Genomic DNA, 17,851 nt, shown 5'->3' with positions numbered 1-17,851 from the left:
AGAGTCAGAAGAACGAGATAGAAGAAGCATTAGGATTACAGGTTGCCAAAAAAATTAAATACTTAGGAATTTGGATTACATCTAGATGTTCGACCTTGAAAGACGACAATTATATTCCCCTAATTAGAAAAATGAAACAAGACCTAGATAGCTGGAAAAAAATAAAACTATCACTTTTGGGCAAGATAGCCACAATTAAGATGAACATCCTCCCCAGAATATTATTCTTATTCCAAAATATACCGATAAATCTAAACAAAAAATTTTTTTTAGAATTAGACCAAATCATTAGAAAATTTATATGTGAGGGAAAAAAACCGAGATTTTCCATTAAAATTTTAAGGGGCAAAAGAGATATAGGCGGATTTGGACTCCCGGACTGGGAAACATACTACAGGGCAGCTAAGCTAGTTTGGTTAAGAGACTGGATCACCCTGGAAAACGAGAGGATTCTCACTTTAGAAGGCCATGACTTGCAAAAAGGCTGGCACGCCCACATTTGGGACACGGAGAAGAAAAGGAAGACACATTTCCACAGACATAAAATTAGAGACTCCTTGGTTCAAACATGGACTCAGATTAGGCAGAAATATTACAAAAAAATTCCAAATTGGCTCTCAACGATGGAGGCCCTGACCCACCCAAATAGGTGGGAGAGGGAGAAAATGGGCAGATACAAAGATATTTTGGACGAAGGAGGGAGGCTTAAACCAAATGACATCCTACGAGAGCAAGGAATAATCCTAGATTGGTGGACCTATTCACAAATAAAATCCAGATATCAGAGAGATAAAGAACAATACGGTTTAGAACTTGGACCAAATGGATTGGATAAAGTCCTGATGGGAACAAATAAAAAGATTCTGGCAAAACTATACAATTATTTATTAGGCGAGGGTAAGTTCGAAGATGTCACAAAGAACCAAATAATTGCATGGGAGAAAAATATAGGGCGTGATATAAATTTTGGGGAATGGGAGGAGGCATGGAACAGAAATCTTAAACTTACTAGAGCGGTGGCATATAAGGAAAACCATTACAAAATGTTGCATAGATGGTACCTAGCCCCGGCCAGACTAGCAAAGATATATTCCAATATACATCCCAACTGTTGGAAATGTGGCCATGGTCAAGGCACCTTCTTCCACATGTGGTGGACATGCCCGGAAGCGAAAGGATATTGGAATAAAATTAGGAGGTGGTTACAAGAAATAATTGACGAAGATATTGAACTAACACCAGAGATTTTCCTCCTGGGAATAATAAAGAAACCATATAGAAAGGAAATGATACATTTAATGATCCACATAATTACAGCCGCTAGATTGGCATATGCACAGTACTGGAAAGAGAAAACTCAACCACCAGAAGAGCTTACAATTAAGAAAATACTCGAGTGCGCAGAGATGACTAAATTAACTTATGAATTAAATGATGAGAAGTCAGTTTACTATATGGTATGGGAAAGGTGGTACAAGTGGTTGCATGACAAAATGAAAGAAAGATCTAAAGGTGTATTAAATATTGGTTAAAAGTGAGTTGAAATGTCACCAAATACTATTTATGTAAATAGTTAAAACACTGCACATCCGATACTAATTGAAAATGTTATCATATTTATGTACTTCATGTTTTATGTTTCTGTTTGAATGTTTGTTTTTCCTCTTTTCTTTTTTCTATTTTTTATATTTTTTTTTTGTTTTTTGTTCTGTAAAAAACCTCAATAAAGTTTATTTAAAAAAAAAAAAAAAAAAAAAAAGAAGCAGAAGATAATACAGAAAATAAAACATTTTCCCATTAGTGCATTGTTACTTAATAAGTCTTATAAACTCTGGTACTACTCTACTCTTAAAAGGATGATTTAGCATTAAATATATTATATTATAAATATATAATTTTTATTTATTTATTTATTTATTTATTTATTTATTTTTCATATTTGTATACCGCCCTACTCCCGAAGGACTCAGGGCGGTGAACAGCCATAATAAATACAAATACATATAGAAGTTAAAAACTATTAAGAAACAGATTAAGTAATTTAGGCTCAAAGATTAAAAACATCCAAATTTATTTAAAGAGGTTTAAAAGCCAGTTTAAAAGCCAATTAAAAAGGGAGAGTTAGGCCAGACCAGCTTGTTGGAATAGAAATGTTTTCAGGGCACGGCGGAATATGCGTAAGTCTTGGATGTTTCGTAACTCCGGGGGAAGCCCGTTCCAGATGGCAGGTGCCCCCACAGAAAAGGCTCTCCCCCTGGGGGCCGTCAGTCGACATTGTTTGGCCGACGGCACCCTGAGGAGTCCCTCTCTATGGGAGCGAACTGGTCAGTGAGAGGCTATTGGTGGCAGGAGGCGGTCTCGTAAGTACCCTGGTCCTGAGCCATGGAGCGCTCTAAAGATAGTAGCCAAAACCTTGAAGTGCACCCGGAAGACCACTGGGAGCCAGTGCAGCTCGTGCAGGAGGGGGGTTACATGAGAGCGCCACATTGCTCCCATTACCACCCGCGCGGCCGCATTCTGGACCAGTTGGAGCCTTCGGGTGCTTCTCAAGGGGAGCCCCATGTAGAGAGCATTACAATAATCCAGGCGTGAGGTGACAAGGGCGTGAGTGACCGTGCGTAATGAGTCCCGATCCAGAAAGGGATGCAACTGGCGAATCAGGCGAACCTGATAAAAAGTCCTCCTGGCTACGGCTGTCATATGCTCTTCAAAAGACAGCCGTGAGTCCAGGAGGATGCCCAAGTTGCGAACCCCATCTGTGGGGGCCAACGACTCGCCCCCAATAGTCAGAGATGGTGCCAACTGACTATATCGGGACGACGGAAACCACAGCCACTCGGTCTTGGATGGGTTGAGTCTGAGTTTGTTCCTCCCCATCCAGATCCGTACGGCCTCCAGGCACCGGGACATCACCTCGAGGACATCATTGGGGTGGTCTGGGATGGAGATGTACAGCTGGGTGTCATCAGCGTACTGATGGTACTTCACCCCAAAACCACGGATGATCTCACCCAGCGGCTTCACATAAATGTTGAATAGAAGGGGCGAGAGGACCGATCCTTGTGGCACCCCACATATAAGGGGCCTCGGGGTCGACCTCTGCCCCCCTGTCAACACAGACTGCGACCAGTCAGAGAGAAAGGAGGATAACCACTGTAGAACAGTGCCCCCCCACCCCAACCCTTCCAACCGGTGCAGCATGATATCATGATCAATGGTATCAAAAGCCGCTGAGAGGTCTAGTAGGACCAGGACAGAGGAGCAACCCCTGTCCCAAGCCCTCCAGAGATCATCAACCAATGCGACCAATGCTGTCTCAGTGCTGTACCCGGGCCTGAATCCCGACTGGAACGGATCTAGATAATTCGATTCATCCAGGTACCGAGGCAGTTGTCGTGCAACCACACTCTCAACAACCTTTGCAACAAAGCGAAGGTTGGAGACAGGACGATAATTTGCTAACACAGCTGGATCCAGGGAGGGCTTCTTGAGGAGGGGCCTCACCACCTCCTCTTTCAAGACGGTGGGAAAGACACCCTCACTCAAAGAAGCATTTATAATCTCCTGGAGCCAGCCTCGCGTCACCTCCCGGGAGGCCAGTACCAACCAGGATGGACACGGGTCCAATAAACATGTGGTCGCATTTAGTCTGTTCAGTATCCTGTCCACGCTTTCGGGAGTCACAGGATCAAACTCTTCCCAAATAATATTCTCAGGACCTGCCCCTGTCATCTCCTCTGGATCAATCCAGTCAGAGTCCAGCTGTTCACGAATCTGAGCAATTTTGTCATACAGATATTGTACAAAATCCTCAGCTCTACCCTCCAAGGGGTCTTCCCGCGTCTCTTGATGGAGCAGAGAGCAGGTCACCCTAAACAGGGCGGCTGGGCGATTATCTGATGACGCAATAAGAGTAGAAAAGTAGTTACTCTTCTCTACTCTTATCGCCACTAGGTAATTCTTAATATGAGATCTTACCAGTGTTCGGTCGGATTCAGAACGACTAGCCCTCCAACTGCTCTCTAGGCATCTTTTCCGGCACTTCATCTCCCTCAGCTCCTCAGTATACCAAGGAGCCAGGTGAGACCGGCGCCGGGTCAGAGGCCGCAAAGGCACGACTCGGTCTAAAGCATCAGCCGCCGCCCTATCCCAGGCGGCCACTAAGTCCTCAGCCGAGTCGTGTGCTAGAACCTCAGGAAATGGCCCAAGCTCCATCTGGAATCTCTCAGGATCCATCAGGCGCCTGGGGCGGAACCACCTGGTCGGTTCCGCCTCCCTGCGGCGGGGTGTGGCGGTTCGAAGGTCCAGGCGAAGGAGGGAGTGATCTGACCATGACAAGGGTTCAATCACTATATCCCCTATCTCGAGATCACTCAACCACTGTCCAGAGACAAAAACAAGGTCCAGTGTGTGTCCCCCCATGTGAGTAGAGCCATAAATTAACTGGGTCAGGTCCATAGTCGTCATGGAAGCCATGAACTCCCGAGCCACCTCAGATGTCTCGCCAACTGATGACAGGTTAAAATCCCCCATGACCATAAGCCTGGGGGTGTCAACAGCCACCGCGGCTATAACATCAAGCAGCTCAGGCAGGGCTGCTGCCACATGGCAGGGAGCCAGGTACGTGACTAGCAAGCCCAACTGCACCCTATGACCCCACTTCACAAGAAGGGACTCACATCCAGCCGTCTGAGGAACAGTGGCCTCCCTTGGTCCAAGACCTTCGTTAATAACAACCGCCACCCCTCCGCCCCTCCCCTGAGACCTTGGCTGATGGAAAGCACGGAAACCTGGTGGGCACATATCAACAAGGGGGGGTCCCCCTTCCTGGCCCAACCAGGTCTCCGTAATACCCGCCAGGTCCGCACCCCCCTCTTGAATAAGATCACAAATGAGGGGGGCTTTATTTACCACGGACCTGGCATTGCACAGCATCAGCCGAAGGCCTGGGGCCCGAGGTTCCATACAACCTGGGGAACGAGAAGAGCTTTGAGGGTTGGAGCGCGCCACCGCTTGTAAACAGCGAGGACGCACTCCCGTAGGATGATGTGGCCCCCTGCTTCTGCCATATCTGCCCCTCCCACCTACAGTATCGATGTTATGGGCATCTGTATCGTAAGATCTAATCATCTCCTTGACCCCAGAGTTCACACCTCCCATGCCACGCCCTACGGCTGGCCCAGATACCCTCCCCCGCGGGTCTTCCCCCGAACCCACGTAATCTACCCCCCTCCCAGAATCCCTTAAAATCTTATTAAGAAATTTCCCTAAAAAACCCCATAACCCTCTTTTTGCTGTATGCCATCTCTCCAGACTCCAAAGTCCGTCATCGAGATAGGCCCTCAATAAAGAAGAGGGCTAGACCTGCGAGAGGGGGGCATCTCGCAGTTTGAGGAGTTCTCCCAATGAGTACATTTTGTAGCTATATAATTTATTTATTATATTTAATAAATCAGTAAGATATATAAATAATAGAGTACTAATTATTTGTAGCACATGTTTTAAGTAAAAAAACAGTCATTAACAATGTTGAAATCTTTGATATATTTGATTATCAGAATTAATTTGTTGTTGAAAAACAGTACCTCATTATTGGATGAATTCATAAACTGAATTAATTTATCACTAGGAAGATGTACATGTGTAAAATAGCCTTTTATATATTCGGTTCCCTAAATATTTCATTGATGCCTGATTTTTTTTCTCCCCCTCCCCCCAATCTTCAATCCCATATCTGAATTTTAGCCTGCCTTAATTACACTGACTGAGCCCAGAGGTGATAATGAATCTGTGCCTTTTACTTTAGTTAGAGAGAAGGGAACATATGGGTCTGTCACTGTGTTCTATGAGGTAAGCATGCTGAAATAGGTTTACCTTAAAAACATTATTTTGAATAAACAAAAAAGTTTGAATCATTGTGGTAAATGAATTTGACATTTCTTAAATGAAGTAGAGCTTGCCATTTCCAAATATTCCTACTTAGTAGGACTATTTTCATTTTCAGGATAGTCGCCTGACCAGATCACTGTAATCAGATCATTATTAATATCTATCCTGCCCTGCTGAAGTTGGGTTTTGATCTCTTGGAGCATTCAGCACGATCAGGGAAACATTGGTCCTAAATTATGTTATTGGAACAATTATGTTATTGGAACAATAACAACAGAAGATTTTCAGGGCAAGAATCAGTTTTTTCAGGACTAAAAAACATACTGAAAAAGACATATATTGATGTAATAATTTCACTTGTGTTCTAACATTCCATGCTGGACTTGATAAACATGGTCTTTCAGCCAAAGCTACAGAGATTTTATAGTGATCTTGTTTGGAGCTATAAAGTCTGACACACTAGTGGTTTTAAATTTTGCTCCTTTTTTTGTCCAGTAAGGATCTTAAGAGATGAACAGCTTTTAGAATTGGCAGATTAGTTCAAAGTCAGTTTTTGCCATTTGCAGATATGGAATCTAATAACTCCTATTACGTGAATAGGTATTTGGAGAAATCCTTCTTGGCTGTAGGCATGATACATTTCAGAATCATAAGAATTTCATTCATTTCAGAATGATAAGAATTTTTAGGCAAATGCTATAAAAATATGTCACAAATTAACTACAAAAGCATAAATAACCAGTTTTTGATAGATCCACATCAAATTTATATTATCCTTCTGAAAAAACAATTTCTACCTCATAAACCCCGTAAAAAGGACACATAATAATTAAAACCCTTCTTCCTTCTTGTATTTTGAGTTTATATAGGGTTTGGTATGAGTTCCTCAGTATAGTATCCGATTCAAACTACCTACATGTATTAAATCCATCTCCTGATTCTTAATGTATTAGAAGAAGACTTGCCATTTTTATTTTTGTTTTGTTTGTTGTTCAGCAACAGTTGAACGTGTACAAAACTACTTTGTGGATAAATATGGATAAATATTTTAAACTACTGTATCTCCACTTCAAAGAACCATTTCCTAGTTTTTTTGAATAACTGTTATTGATGCAGTTCTCAGGTTTCCTTCAGAAATGATTGTCCAGACATTTTGGAGATCTTGTTTTCTGAACATTTTAATTGTTGAAATTAACAATATGTATTTTTAATTGATATAACAACTCAGTACTTCTATTAAACATTTTCAGCTTTCTTCATAGGTACAAGGTGGCCCAAATTCTCCTGTAGAAGATTTGAGTCCAGTAAAGGGAAATATAACTTTTTCACCTGGCACAGCTGTCTTGATTTATAACTTATTTGTTCTTGATGACCAGGTAAAGATATATATCAATTATATTTACCCATTTGATCAATTAGTAAATTAACAAAAAAGATAAAAGAAAATTTAGTAGCGGAGTTAGAGATTCCTTTGGAAGGCGGTTGGCTTGCTTGCAAAGAAGTTACAGTCTTTCAGTTTTTACCATCAAGCAATCCTTGTAATTAATGTTTCACAACTTTTTTGAATCTTCAAAGGAATTAGGTAGCTGAATTTAGTGGCAAGAAAATAAAGCAAAACCATTTAAGAAATGTTTTTATCTATAAAGTACTAATTACATGTCTCTTAATGAGAAATATAAATTATGCTTTAGTAATGTATATCTTACTTATTCTAGGTATCAGAAAATGATGAAATATATATTATACATTTAAGAAGCGTGGAAGGAGGAGCTGAAATTAATTCATCAAGAAATTCTGTTGAGATTATTATTAAAGCAAATGATAGTCCAGTGCTATTCACTCAGAGTATTTACATGGTACATGAAGAAGATGATATAATAGCAATCACAGTAGTTCGAGGAAAAGATGATAGTGGAAATAGAATTGGACCAGATGAAAATCAAGTTTCCATATGCTACATCATTGTAACTGGGAACTCTACACTACATGCACAGCTTAACTTAGACTTTCTAGATCTACAGCCAAATACAACTATTGTTTTTCCTCCTCTAGTGCATGAATCTTATATTAAATTCAAAATCCTTGATGATGCCATACCAGAAATTGCTGAGACGTTTCATATCATGCTACTTAAAGACACTTTGCAAGGAGATGCCATTTTGAAAAATCCATCAATTGTCCAAGTTACCATTAAACCCAATGATAAACCATATGGAGTACTATCCATAAATAGCATCTTGTTTACTCAGACAGTTGTTATCAATGAAGATCAAATGCTGAGGTATTGTATTACTTTCAACATTATATTGATAATATCAGAATATATAATTTTAGTTTATAATTTAACTAATTTTTCTTAAATACTTTAATTAAATCATTGACGTTACTTTAATATCAGTGGGGTTTTTTTCAGAATTTTCTAATTTTTCTTTTACAGATTTGTAAAATGCTATTCTTATTTTAGACTATTTTAGACTGGCTTTCATGAAAATGAATGACCATATTCACAGAAACACAAAAATGTCACATAAAAAACAGGAAAATGGGTAAATTAAACATTTTTTAAATTCCAGTCTTTAATCATTTAGAAAGAATATTGAAGTCAGTGGCATTATAATAAATAAAGGGCTCTCTACAAATGATAAAATGTAGAAGGTTTTGTAAAGAGAACCTTTCTAGAACATCTTAAAACATGGTGAAAGTGGGATAGATTGATATTCTCCTTCTCTGTGTTTGGGTTCAAAGCTATTTAAGACTTTAAAGATAAAACACAATTCTTAAAAACAGGTACTGATTTAGGCCAAGAAATAAAGCAGTTAAGGGTGTTGGGAGGGAGGAAATCAAGGCTATTGAAACCATATTATCCCAAGGGATCAAGATAGCAACTGAATCGTGTGACCTGGACCTGTTCCTTTTTAACATTTGGCACTCCCCACTGACTGTCAATCAAAGCAGTACAGTTTTATCAAAGTAAGTTTAATGAGATTCTATTTGGTGCATCAGCTTCAAGAGATAGTACACTTTCAATTCAACATATAAACCAGACATTTATCAAAGCATATCTAAATAGGCATGTCTGGGTCAGTTGATGATGACACAACATGGAGATGACTAAATATGCATCACAATGTTGCAAAGTTACATACTTGTATGCAATGTTAGGATACAAGTACAAAAGGTGAGATTTCTGTCATGCAGTCCCAATTCATGATTCATTATTCCTGATTCACTAGCTTTTTTATTGAATAGCTCTGCCTATCATAAATAGTCATAAGTGAAAAGCTAGAAAATTTTGGGCTCAAATACACAGAATGATTGAGAGGATTTTAAAGATTAATATTCAGTTGAAACCAGAACTTCTCCAACCAGGACTGATGCATAAACAGAAAAAAGCCATGGAACATTTTTTTTTTTTGTATATGATAACTGCAGCAAGATGGAAAGATTTGGCAATGTCTACAACAGAGGAAGGTTTGGTGAAGATGATGGGGCTTTCTGGATGGCAAAATTGACTTGTTTGATTAGAGAAAACACTATCTACATTTATTGGTGACTGGAAACCCCTTTCGTTAAAAAAATGAACATGATTAATGGCTTTATGATTAGACAAGGTTGATTATGGAAAGAAGAAAGTCATGATGTAATGTTAGAGAAGTTAAAATACAACTGACAGATCAAAAGCCACTTCTTTATAGCTTTTCTTTTTCATCTTTTTTACTTTCTTTTTTGCAGTTTTTTATTTCTTTCTATTTTTCTTTTCTGCTCTATTTAGTTTTATTAGTTCTTATTATTGTTATCAAAATTCTCAATTGTGTCTGTGTGCATTCATAGTGGAAAAACAGCTTAGAGCTTCAATGATGTAAATGGAAAGTAATAAAACTGTGCAATACTTTGTAAGAGGCTTTGGAAAATACAGCGCATACCTGAGACTCTGCCTTCGTGTTCTAATATGTTCCACAGCACCTCTTTCAAATCAAATCTGAAGCATTTTAGAGATCTAGAATGGAGTCAGTACTGCAACTGGTACCAGTCAATGTTACAGATATTACTCTTATTAATTTTTTGTGCATCGTGTAGGTATGAAGGCATCACTGTTGTAAGGAATGGTGGAACACATGGAAATATTTCAGTTTCCTGGATTATAACTCGCAATAGCACTGATCCTTCACCTGTGGCAACAGATCTCACTCCAGACTCAGGGGTATTATATTTTGCTCAGGGGCAGTTATTGGCATCCCTCCATCTGAATATCATTGATGATGATGTCCCTGAAGAAGCAGAGCCATATTTGCTTCAAATTTTAGATCATACAATACAAGGAGGGGCAGAAGTGAGTGACCCAGCTGAGGTAAGTCTGCATTTATTCTTCTAAAAAGCTGAAAGCACTGAGGCAGTGTTTGGGTAAAAATAATGCATCGAAAAATAATGCTTAGAAAATAATGCTAAGATGTACCCAAGAATAGCATCTTACTTTTAATCTATAAAATGATATTTACTGGGATAATATTACAAGGATTATAAATTGTCCTGTGCTTTCCTGTAGTAGAGCAGTTCTGATCTTGAGAAAGAAATGTTTTCTACCATGAGGGAATCCTATTTTTGGAAATTTACCAAAAAACAATAGGGACAATAGAATAGAATAGAATAGAATAGATGGGATGTTAAATTTTGATGTAAATTGCGTAGGAATGCTTAATGCTAAGGTGGATCATAGCTATTTTTCAATATCTGCAAAAGTTTGCCTGCTTGCTAAAAAGTTCTTGTTTTTAGTAACATGGTGTTAAGTGATGTTTTACTCTTAGAGAGTATCTAAATACCTTTAGTTTGTGAACAGTACATTTAAGAGTATAGTAATAAAATTATATCCTTAAGGTTTACATTTAAAACCTTTCTTGGTGATATGGCCACTTACGTTGAATTGCTGTTAGTAGCTCAGTTCTAGCCAGAAGTTGGAATATTGGAAAGCTCTGGATTGATTTCAATGTCTCTCATGCGCCTTCATATTAAATTATGAGCTAATGACAGTCAGAATAGCAATTGTTGAGTTCTTAGACTTTATCATGAGATAGCTAAAATATCAATTAGAAATATAAATGATGAGAAAATATAATTGGGATTGAATTAGAAATTTGCTTTTAACAAGGATTTTGTTTGTCCTTCTTGTAGCTTTTGTTCTACATTCAGGACAGTGATGATGTTTATGGTGTAATTCAGTTCTGTCATTTGGAGAATCAGAGGATAGAAAGCAGCCCAGATGGACGCTTTTTGTCCCTTAGCTTTGCAAGGCAAAGGGGAACTGTGGGAGATGTGAAGCTCTTTTATATTATCATGTATATTCCTTCTGGACCTGTGGATCCTGAACGAGCTAAAGAAGGTGTTTTAAACACTTCCAGAAGAAGTATCCTCTACTTTCCAGAAGGAAAACCTAATGACACCATTAAAGTACCAATAAGAAATGATGCATTTCTTCAAAATGGAGCCCATTTCTTAATACAGGTATATAAATTATATGCATAAAAGTCACAAATAAATTGTGATGCATAATATGTCACAACTGTTCAATGAGATGTATCAGCATGCCATGATTTGCCATTCAAGTGATCTGTGCGTTCCTAATATCCAAGCAATTATTATTTTTTTAAACTTACCATATGAGAAAGAAATCATTAATTGTACTTCCCAATATACTACTCTCCTGAAAATCCTGAAAATTTTCATAGGACTTATGTTTCGATAAAACTCTACAATTGATGAATGGTTATGGTTATGGGTTTTGTTTTTGTTTTTTGTTTTTTTGTAAAAGGGAAAAATTATGTGTGAAATTCAGAGCAAGTAAATTTGAAGAAAATGGGAAGGGAATGGGGGAAGGGATTGAAAAAGTGAGAATTATTATCACAAGGATATTTTGAATGGATTATTTCTTGATATATCTCAAGAGTTGTGATACCATTGTGGTCTTGTATATATGTTAGGACTCTTCTTGATTTCCATGTATTATAGCCAGACTGTGGTACACAGAGAGATGGGAAGTAGAAAAAAAGTTCCAGGTTTTCTATATCAGTGAAGAAGGCATTTCCACACAGCTCCATTTCTATTTCTAGGTCTCCTCAAAATGTATGGAAGTCAGCCATAGAATTGTCTTTACTCCTGAAAATTTTGGAACAAGCAGCACCATAACTGATCAATGTTTCCTCTCACTTAGGAGTAGTGTAAAAATTACCATCCAGTCAACATCCTGCCTCATAGGGTAAAGAGGAAAAGAGAAAGAAAGAAAAATAAATTGTAAAATGCCCCTCTCCACCTCTTAAATACATGTTTTCTGCATTTGTCTGCAAAAACCCTAAGCTATTGGTATGAATTAAAATTGTCTAGCGCTCAAGAGACTTACTGCCAACGAGTAGCAAGATATCTTTCCAGGAAAATAAGGAGTGTTGTATTGGTATACTGATAATATTCAATTGTACATCCCTGCCCTGGCAAATTAAGTGATGCTGTGGACATCCTATCCCGGTTTCTGGAGGCTGTGAGGATCTGGATGGGGAACCATAGCTTTTAACTGAACCCTGGCAAGACTCAGTGACTTTGGATTTTGAGCCCCTTTGGTTCTGGGACTAAACCATCTTTGTTACTGGATTGGGTTCACTTCCCCAATCAGATCCTATGTGCAATCTGGGGGTCCTCCTGCACTCACAATTTCTGCTTGACTGATTCAAGGTTGTCTCAGCCTTTCATCCTTCCAAGGTCGTTAAAATGAGGACCCAGATTGTTGGGGGCAATATGCTGACTCTGTAAACCATTTAGAGAGTGCTGGAAAGCACTGAGAAGCGGTATATTAGTCTAAGTGCTATTGCTATCGAAAAACAGATGGCAGTTGCGACTAGGAGGGCCTTTGCACAACTTCATATTGTGCACCAATTGCATCCTTTCCTACATCAAGGGGACCTACTCATGGTCACTCATGCCCAGTTACTAGTTTGTTTCCAGGTTGAATTCAAGGTGCTGGTAGTTGACCATTAAAGCCCTTCATGGTATGTGATTGGCTTATTTGAGGGATCCAGCAGGGAGCACTTGTTATGGGTTCTGTCACCTAGGGAACTATATTTGGTGGCAACAGGCCTTTTCTACTGTGGTGCCTGCACTGTGGAATTTTGTCCTCCCTGAGATGAGGTTGGTCTCATCATTGTTGAGCTTTCAGAGATTCCTCAAGAACTGGTTATGCCAGCAGGCTGGGGACTCGGGGGACAGGTAAACTAGTGAGGTAGCTCCACTATTTTTAATTCCTTTTGTCTATTATTCTATGCTTTTGTTTGTTATTTATTCATTTATTTGTATCTTGCATTTATTATTTCTACAAATAATGCAAAGCAATAAACCCTCCACCTCCTTTTTTCTCACAAGAACAACCTTGTAAGGTGGGTTGAGGAGAGAGAGAGAGAGAAGGAGAGAGATCTTAACAACTAGACCAAACTGGGTCTCAGTTTTTAATACTTTTTAATTATTTCATTGATTAGATAGATAGATAGATAGATAGATAGATAGATAGATAGATAGATAGATAGATAGATAATGATAGATAGATAAATTTGCAATGTTTTAAGTGCTTTTCAAGCAACAAATGGGAGGGTATTCCAAAGGTATCAGATTTCCAGTATTGTGCAGGTGGATTGAATCCATTCAGCATGGTGGAGGAGGCTAGATGCCAATACCTCTACGATCCGGTTACCCTTAATTACTGGATCTTCACCCATACTGGATAGGTAATACTTTTCCTCTATCACTAATGCAGGGAGGAACTGTTGAGATTCCTATGAACAGCATTAAATCCACTTTACTTGTCATTTGTGCCTTGAGTGAGAATTTTTGGTTGATGATCCATGTGTTTCTTGTCTATCCACAATATTTTCAGGACTCTTCTGTGACAGCAAAATTTAAAAGTCTTAATAGTTTTCCTATCTTGCTTCTTTGTAGTACAACTTTAACTTCCATAGAATGTCATAGGGAATACCATGGCTTGAATGAGTCTGATCTTTGTACATATACAAGTAGTACTCCACTACTTGTTCATTCATTTAACAATGTTTTACAACCTGTATAGCACTTCTGACCATCACAAAACTTGTGGGTCAGATTATTGCAATCAAGATGCTTGGCAACCTGTTCAAATTTATGACTGGTCCCTAAGTGTCAGGCAATACTATGATTGCCATCTACAGTGACCACTTTGCTCAATGACTGAGATTATGGGCCCAACTGTGATAATAAGTCAAGGACTACCTAAAGATACATCACAGCATTTGACATGCTTGATAGACCTTTCTATAGGCAGTGAAGCTCATAGTGACTTCTTTTGTATATTCTTTAGCTTCCTCAATTATCTAAGAAGCACCTACTCCTGTACCATATTCAAATTTCCAGGCTTATTTCTATTTTATATTTACTTATTTATACAAGTCACTACATGGATCCATCCAGATTTTCTGCTTGGCAAAAATGTGAAGTGATTGGCTACTTCCTTCTTTTGAGATTGCACCTGGCTCCCAATTTTCTATTTAAACATTTATAGTTATAAGCTTTTTTTTACTGGTCCCTTCATCCCAATGCTATCTAATTTTGACACTGCTTAATTTTTTTAAAACCAAAAAATGTTGTCTGCTATTCATAGATAATTTTTAGATGACTTCCTATTTCTCTGTTTCTTTGTCAGTGTAGCTGATTCAATATTAATTTGTGCTGCTTGTACAAATATAGTGATCGTGCTGTTAAAAATCTTTAATTCTGAGAAAGTTAGTAACATGTCTGTTATAATTAAGATAATTAAGATAAGCTTGATTTTTTTATTTTGGGATTAATTTTTTTTAATATATGGAATATTCATATAGCAAAAACTAAATCTCCAGTATCATAAATAATTCTAATAAGTAACAGCTAAATATGTTCTATTGCATGTCGATTAATAAGAGAAAATTTTTAAATCTTTTTCTTATTTCAGCTGGAAAAAGTTAAATTACTGAATATTATTCCTCAAATTCCTTCTATAAGTCCTCGATTAGGTGAAATCAAAAATGTATCTTTAAGAATTACGCCTGATATAGCAAATGGAGAAATTGGCTTTATCAGCAACCTTCCAATAATTTTACCTGAGCCAGAAGATTCTCTTTTTGCAGTAGTAAGTTAATTTTTCTATGCCTTGCTCTTATAAATTAAGCACAGTATTTAGAAAAAATAGCATATACCTTAATGCGGGAAAGTTTTGTAACAAGTATCTGAAATATTTCTACTGTAATCATAGTCCAGAAAGGAATGATTATTTTAGCAAGTCTGAATCATAGTTTTAAACTTTAGTTTAGAATTCATTCTTGATTATGAAAAACCTTGTGAGCATTTAAAATTGTGAGTTTTGTAGGTACAATAAAAATTGTACTTTCTCACTTCAGCTAAAATCAAGTGCCACTTAACTTTTTTTTTGTCTTATAATTTCATGGTGATGATCAAGCTAACAGTGTTTAAAGGGCTACTTTATCAATGCTTTTTATTTTTTATTATGCACAAAAAGTTGCAGGGTAAATAAACAAACAAACAAACTGAGGACAGATATGTATGTACAATATGTCCTCAGTTTCAGAACTATGTTGTGAAATTTTAGATTGGTTCAGCTTGGAAAATCAAGTGTTTGATCAAAGATATTCAAAATTACAAGTTTGGTATTTGTTCTAGAGCTCCATTCCTTTGCATCGAGATGGGACAGATGGACAAGCCACTGTATACTGGAGCCTAACACCTACAGGCCTCAATTCAAAAGCTGTGACTATTGATGACATATGGCCTTTTTCTGGTTCAGTTCTGTTTTTATCTGGACAAAGTGACACAGCAATCAACATTACTATTCAAGCTGATGACATACCTGAAATGAATGAGACCCTAACATTATCTTTAGACAGGTATTCTTTGATAATTTTTAAAAAACAAATTAACATAATGCTTTCTCCTGATGCAGTAATATAAAAGACTTATATAAGACTTAACCATAATATAATAGATGGCACATATATAAACTGTAATTTTCGGCATACTAACCTTGCATTCAGTCCAGAAAGCACAATGGGATTCATTTTTCAGAAAATCTGAGAACTGAAGCAAGCAGTTGGCCTAACTGGAATTAAAAATAAATAAATAAAAAAGCAGTTACAATTACCCAAAAACAATGAAATGAATATTATAATCATTTGCCTACCTATCATTAACTTTGCTAATAAGATTGTATAGCAAAACAACTTTTTTGCCATTCATCTTCACCTTAAACCTCTTCAAAGATTCAGTCTACTTTAAAATAAAGAATTATTCATATCTGCAAAATTCACAAAGGAACTTAGAAATTTGCATGTCCTTGAGAAAAACATGCCAGGTATCTTTCCGTATCTCTGTTCTCAAAGGGAGAATGTTTACTAAAATAAAGCTTGATGTTCTGTCTTCTGCTGCCCTATAAGGCAGATTCTGAAATATTGCTTATAAAGAATACCTTTGTCCTTTCCAAAGACAGAAAATTTTAGCAATGTTTTACAGGCCTGCATTGTCTACAGAGAGTATGCATTAAATATATTGCACTTTTTTTTTTCATAATCCATGCCAATGAGGACAACAAAGCATTTTGAATGCCATATGAATTAACATCAGAGTCACCCTTGTGAACTAGCCACCTGACTGTTAGCTGATCACAATTTAATTATTTTCTTGGAGAGGATATGTTTAGGTAGAGTTTGTGGCAGCATCCTTTAATAAGTTATTTGCTGTTTTTTTACATTTCTGCAGAGTAAATTTAAGCATTTTATCTGATTAAACTTTCTTTTACTTTACACTTGACATGAGCCTATATAGTTTAGTAATTTATAGATATATACATTAACTTAATATTACCTAATTATTATATTATACTTTAGGAACTATATTTTATCATTTAGCTAACCTTGTAGAAACATACCATTTTACTTATAACTTGGTCATTTTATGTTGATCTTTGACTGAAATAAAGATTGTTGCTCTTTTCTGTTACTTTATGTCTAATTTGCTTATAAAGTGTTCATCATCTGATTTGAACTTGTTTAGTTGAAATAGTAACAAAGCAAAGTTTCAGTCAGATTTCCTTCTCAGTCATGCCTGATTCTGGGATAATCTTGAAAATGTATTCATTTAATTATATGCTATAATACTGAGAAACAGACCGTGCTGCAGTCTAACATCATCAGAATAAAGATAATTATTGGGTTACTAAAGTTATAGCAGAAATGAAATTGATAGACACTGTTAACTAAAGATACATGTCATTAAGCTTTTAGCTCAAGTATGGTATAGCTTTTAGCTAGATATCTTATAGCATAAGTTAATTTCATAAGAAATAAGATGTAAATGTATATATTGCTTTGCTTTTATCTAGAATCTAGATCTCCAAGACTATATTTGTTGTATGCAGTTTTCCCATTTATCGTTATGTTCTTGTTTCTGTACTGTGAATGTGTAATGATTACCGGTATGTCATCTACATAGATGATACATTCTATATTTCTAAAATGCTTTCTCATCTTCCTCCCTCCCAGATGAATCCTTAATTTTCTGTGTTTTCTTAACTGTTGTATTTCTAAAGGTTCTCCTAATGTAGTGGGAGCTCACATTTCTAGGAAAGAATTCTAACCTTCTACATGTACAGATATAACAAATCACAGAAATAGAGACAGCAATTTATAATTAATCAAAGGAACTGTTGTCTTACAATATTAGGGGTAGGATTAAAAGTTTTATTTCATTTCAGATTTTTTAAAGGAAAAAAATCATTCTTTGTTCAGTTCTAACTTTTTGTTTTTAGATGAAATTCTTATAAGCTTGGAAAATGTTTTTCTAATTTGTATCATTCTTATTATTAATTAGCACATCCACATACACCCATCAGTACAACGTTAGACAAAAGCAACCT

General features: G+C 37.1%; 1 protein-coding gene across 1 annotated transcript in view; it reads left to right on the top strand.

Moving 5' to 3' along the window:
* The window catches only part of ADGRV1 (adhesion G protein-coupled receptor V1), a 303,011-nt gene that overhangs the window by 41,751 nt on the left and 243,409 nt on the right, over window positions 1-17,851 (top strand). The window contains exons 5-11 of the mRNA XM_070935769.1: window positions 5,746-5,850; window positions 7,152-7,265; window positions 7,605-8,170; window positions 9,967-10,237; window positions 11,056-11,385; window positions 14,879-15,055; window positions 15,604-15,827. Coding sequence (XP_070791870.1) covers window positions 5,746-5,850; window positions 7,152-7,265; window positions 7,605-8,170; window positions 9,967-10,237; window positions 11,056-11,385; window positions 14,879-15,055; window positions 15,604-15,827 — 1,787 coding nt within the window. The remainder of the gene's footprint in view (window positions 1-5,745; window positions 5,851-7,151; window positions 7,266-7,604; window positions 8,171-9,966; window positions 10,238-11,055; window positions 11,386-14,878; window positions 15,056-15,603; window positions 15,828-17,851) is intronic.

Source organism: Pituophis catenifer, unplaced genomic scaffold, assembly GCF_029215685.1.
Source record: "Pituophis catenifer annectens isolate HBS135680 unplaced genomic scaffold, rPitCat1.0.hap2 SCAF_2, whole genome shotgun sequence".
Classification (NCBI taxonomy): domain Eukaryota; kingdom Metazoa; phylum Chordata; class Lepidosauria; order Squamata; family Colubridae; genus Pituophis; species Pituophis catenifer.
The sequence above is the reverse complement of the archived record's forward strand: the minus strand, read 5'-3'. Positions and strand labels throughout refer to the sequence as shown.